Source organism: Aythya marila, assembly GCF_965140915.1.
Source record: "Aythya marila genome assembly, chromosome: 24".
Taxonomy (NCBI): domain Eukaryota; kingdom Metazoa; phylum Chordata; class Aves; order Anseriformes; family Anatidae; genus Aythya; species Aythya marila.
In genome coordinates this window covers 6,525,906-6,530,854 of record NC_139065.1, presented here as the reverse complement: position 1 = coordinate 6,530,854, position 4,949 = coordinate 6,525,906, and the positions used below count along the sequence as shown (strand labels likewise).

The window sequence follows — 4,949 nt, the reverse complement described above, 5'->3', positions numbered from 1 at the left end:
GACCTGTTGGAGATTACAACACAAGGTGATTGTAGCATCAAAACAAAGCTGAACTAGGTAGTTACACAGCTACCTCAAGACATTCCCTTTAGGAAGTTACAGTTTTCAACTATTCATCCAGGGAAAACCTTTCAAAGTTTACTGTATTGCACAAGCCAATTATTCTTACAATGTAGATGAAGCTGTTGTTTACAAGTTATTCCTTTGCAGCAGTTTAAACCTGTTCAGTCAGTTACACTGCCACAGCATAACTGACAGGGTATCAATATATACTTAAAAATCCTTTATCCTAATGCACAATCCCACACCACAGAAAAAAATGCACAAACTGTGTCACTAGTCTGTCTCTTGCTTATCACCTGTACTTGTGGCTTACAGCACCCAGAGAACTATGTTATCAACACTGAAACTTCATAAGAAACATAAGGGATGCTGGAAAACTGCATAACATGAAAACTCACTACTGCCATTCTTAATATACTTTGATAACCCTGGCATCTCACATAGCTATGTAATCATATTAACTCTAGGCAAGCAATGACAGTACCAAAACACATTTTTCTCATATATTGAGTTAACGTCTATTTTGAAATCTATTAATTAATACAATCCAAACACTTCTGTTTGTTTCTTTTTAAATCCCTTGGACAAAGTGGTCCAATACTTAGTAATTGATGCTATGCATACCTGCTGCGGCTACGAGAAAAGCTTCTCCTTCGTGGTGATCTAGAACCGTAAAAAGAAATGTGAGGCTTTTTATCAATTCTTTTAGCATTTATAGGGTGAGGCATTTCCCAACTTGTCAAACTCACTGTTGGGCCCTGGGAACGTGCCAAGAATAACTGGCATCCATCATCCAGTAAAAGGCATGGAAAGATTAAGCAGTAAAACAAAGCTCAGTGTGAACAGCACATTTCCAACCACGATTTCACTTTAACTAAGAATGCTTCATAGCAGAGTTGTCCAATGCAACACTTCCATTTCAACTAAATACACTGCCCAGAACACCACACCAAAGTCCCACAAGTGGTTCCAAAAAAATAGCACAGACCAAATGTTTTGGAACCCATGCAAGCCAAAAAGGTCCATGACAAGACATAAGAAATATCAAGTGGAAAAAAGTGAAAATGCGCTCAGTGTAAATATTGATAACGCCATTAAGTGCTACATTAGAACTGCATATTTGTGATTGTCATTTTTAATGCCATAGTGTGTTTAGACTATTTTCTCTTTTTAAAAAAAACTTAGCTCGGCCCAGTTCATCCCAAAAAGTAATTGTTTTAAGTTCTGAAAACTGTTAGTAAAACGATTTAAAGGTGATAGGATTTTTTTGGCAAGGAAAAGCTAAGTTTGTTAGAGCTTTTATTAAAATTTAGTTTGACATCTCACATGCAAATATACTGGGTTTTACATTATTCACAGTGTAAGAGTTTCCATATCACCCTTAAAAGTTTTCTCAAGCAACATATGTACGTTACCATTCAATTATGCACAGCCAGCCTTTGATTGAGAAAAGTAATTACTTATAAGCCGCTTACTCCTTATTTTAACCAGCAGTAAACTGTATAAGCAGGAAAAACTTACTAGTTTTTGGTTTCAACAAGCTAGAAATGGTGAGGTGAGGCTGCCGGACTGACTGCCAAGAAGAATTTGCTGAAAAGGTTTTGCCAGATGTTGCGTTGTATTTAGTTGGTTGGCGAAGGGGGTGTTGTGGATTTTTCCTGCTTTTTTGTTAGCCGAAGGCTGCTGCTGTAGTTGTTGTGAAGACATTTGGTAAATAAACAGCTGAGCTGATTGGCCGGGAATGTGTGGGCGGTCGAGGTGGCTGCTGCCGATTTGGTTAAGGTTGGAGAGAAGGCTGAGAGAAAACAGCATGCTCGGGAACCAAAGGGCGGTGCAACCTGACGACTGGCCATGCCTGGGTCATGTGAAACGACACCAGCCAAGCTGAATGGGGCGCGCTGGTCACATGACGCTGAAAGGGCTAGTTGACTGGCTAATGCAGACTCAGAGGGTGGTGAGAAGAGACATGATGGTGACTCTGTAACGGGTTCATTTTTATTAATAGATGGACCAAAAAGCATAAAAAAATGAAAAACAAGCCATCAGTACAACCATCTATTAGCTAACAAATATTCCTAATGTGTTATTTTTCAACAGCAAAAGGGTAAGCTTGAAAATCTGACTTGTGAGGACTTCACTCACCTGCAACAGGTAAATTCAGTCCTGTAAAAACCACGTTGCAGACTTAACCACCAGACAATCTAGTCTGGGTCCAAGAATGCGTCAGTTACCAGAAATCCTGCTGTATTTTAGAGCTGAGTTTGCAAACCTCAAGTGACAGAATTGTCACATGATGCTTTAATTTCAAACTGATGCAAAAGTGTAAAGATTCTAGATGTTTAGAGCAACTGTTACTTGATCTATTATTAAACAGCTGCCTATTTACAAAGTATTTAAACTGCGCAAACAAAGTGGAGAAACACATCTGCATGAAAATGCTTTGCTGTATGTCATGTTTTGCCATTATGGAATAAAAGAAAGGAACAACCTAAGTTGAAGTATGGGGAAGAAAGGGAAAGTGTGACTAGAAGATGAGCAGATTTTAGAAGGAACGAGGACAAATCCAGGACAAAGGGCGCTGACTATCAACTTGCATAGTGAACCTAAGGACAAAAGCCAACATTCAACACAACTTATGTTCACCTTGATTTTGTTCCCTCCCCCCCCCTTTTTTTTTTTAAGCATTTGGCATCTCCAAATTGTGATAAGATAGATGAATGTTATCCATTTACATGCTTTTAAATGCCTGCTTCTATGATGCTAAGTGGTAACAATGCCAACAGCTCTATGAGTGTACTTTGACCTAGGGTACCTGCGACGTGGAGGAGGACTTCTTCTGCGATAGTCATCTCGAGGACGTCTGCCCCAGGATGGAGGTGGACCACGGTTCCGACTCCGTTTTTCACCATTGGAGAGCTCAACTCTGACACGACACCCACAGAGGGTTCTGGGAAAAGAGGTTGACATTGGTTACATTTCCAGGGACAGCTCTATCTAAAAAAACACCTAGAAAGTCAGAGGGGAAAAACAAATAGAAAACGCAGGTTAAAAGCATTCTGTATATACGCATTAGCCAAGTATGCAGGATACAGAGTCTACAAAGGTAGCTACAGCTAAAGAGACAAAAGGTCTAGCCAATTCTGAAAGCTCACTGTGCTATTAAGGCAGAGAAGAAACTAGAAAGTGCCTCTCTGAACAGTTTTGCCTCTTTACTGGACAACCATCTCAAATTTAACTAACGCAGACCACCAAGTCCAAGTCATGTCTAACTTAAGAGTTCCTTTCTAAAATATAAAACTAATTGTCCCAATGCTCTTTCTGCACTATCAAATAAAATTACCCTTGTATCACTCCACAAATAAATACTGCATAACAGATGCGTCAAGCACTTGGTTGCCATTTGAAGCTTCCCCATTTTAAACTACCATACACCACAATTTTTCTTATTTTCATTAGGCAAACCAAACACACAAGAAGCACATTTTACCTTCCATCTAGTTCTCTTACTGCATCAGCTGCGTCTCGTGGATCTTCAAATTCCACAAAGGCAAAACCAGGAGGATTTCTTGCCACCCATACACTGCGCAGTGGTCCATAGTAGCCAAAAGCTCGCTCTAGCTCAGTTTTGTTGCCATTGTTTCCAAGGTTACCCACATAAACCTTGCAGTCCAGCGGACAAGAGTCACGATGCATTGCTAAAAAAAAAAGGAAAAAAGAAAAAAACTCACATATACTTAACAACCAGGAAGCATTTATTCATCTGCAGGAGAAACAACACAGTGAGTTGCTTTCCTTAAAGTTTCAACAATGACATAATCTGGTAGAATAGAAACATCAGCCTCTGCAAACATGATGGGTTAAGGCATGTTTAAAAGCAAGTAAAGAAGGTATCTGGTATATCATAATTGTGACCGAAGTTTACCATTACGGGGATTTTTGTTTAATTCTGTGGTCCCCTACTACGAAAAGAAATGTTTCTCCGCGCCCCCTTCTTCAGCACCGAGGGCAGGACCTGCAGGGGGAGCGCTGCGCTGGAGCAGTGCTCCATTGTTCTCCGAGCAGGAGCCGGGGGAAGCTACACATGCCGGGGCGAGAAGCAGCACCATTCGCGGCAAAGGCCACGCTGAGAGGCCTCGCCGGATGCCGCTTTAGCGTCTCTTCAGCGCTGTGTATGCGGCGTAGGGAAACAGCGCTCCGTCGGAGCGGGCGGGACGGCGCCACACCACCCCCACGGCGCTTCCCGCCTAGCCACACCTCGCCTCACTGGCCGCAGCCGCGGAAAAAGGGCGGCAGGCGGCCTCTCCAAGGCGATCCGTAGCCTACCCGCCTTCTCCCCGCCCGGCTGTCCTCAGCGCAGCGGCAGGCACCGCCCGCGGCCCAGCTTTACAAAATGGCGGCGGCTCTTTGTTTGCCGCCACCGGGCCCCGCAGCTTTCGCCCGCCCTGCCGGAGACGGGACCGCGGGTCCGCTCCCACCCCGCCCTCCGAGGTGAAGGTCCTCACCGATGCTAAGAGGGAGGGCGCGCGAAGGGAGCCCGCGCTAAATTCGTAGCCGACTCGACCCTCAACGAAACTCCCGTTCCGCTTTTCCTCACTGGACAAAATGGCGGCTGGCGGCCGCCCCGCCCGTCCTTATATACAGGCAGTCCCTTCCACGTGACACCGCCCAGAGACAAATCAGAAGGCGCAGTTACGCTGATTGACAGGTCGCCTTGTCCCACCCTCTCCCAACGCACCTATTCCCGCCGCTGCCCAGGCCCATATGGCGGCCCGCGGCTTCTCCTCAGCTCCCGGAACTCGCAAACCGGTGCCCGCCCCTCTTGTCGAGGCCTTCCTCTCTTCTCGCCCCCAAATTTCGCTTTAGAAACTGATTATCGAGGGAAGACT

General features: G+C 44.4%; 1 protein-coding gene across 1 annotated transcript; it reads right to left on the bottom strand.

Annotated features, from left to right (window-relative positions):
* Positions 1–20: 20 nt before the first annotated feature.
* Positions 21–4,672, bottom strand: SRSF3 (serine and arginine rich splicing factor 3). Its single transcript, XM_082778610.1, has 4 exons — positions 4,566–4,672; positions 3,551–3,758; positions 2,876–3,010; positions 21–726 (listed from the first exon to the last, which is right to left on the bottom strand). Exons 2-4 carry the CDS (start codon positions 3,754–3,756, stop codon positions 678–680), a joined length of 390 nt encoding a protein of 129 aa, XP_082634736.1. The 5' UTR covers positions 3,757–3,758; positions 4,566–4,672; the 3' UTR covers positions 21–677.
* Positions 4,673–4,949: the final 277 nt, after the last annotated feature.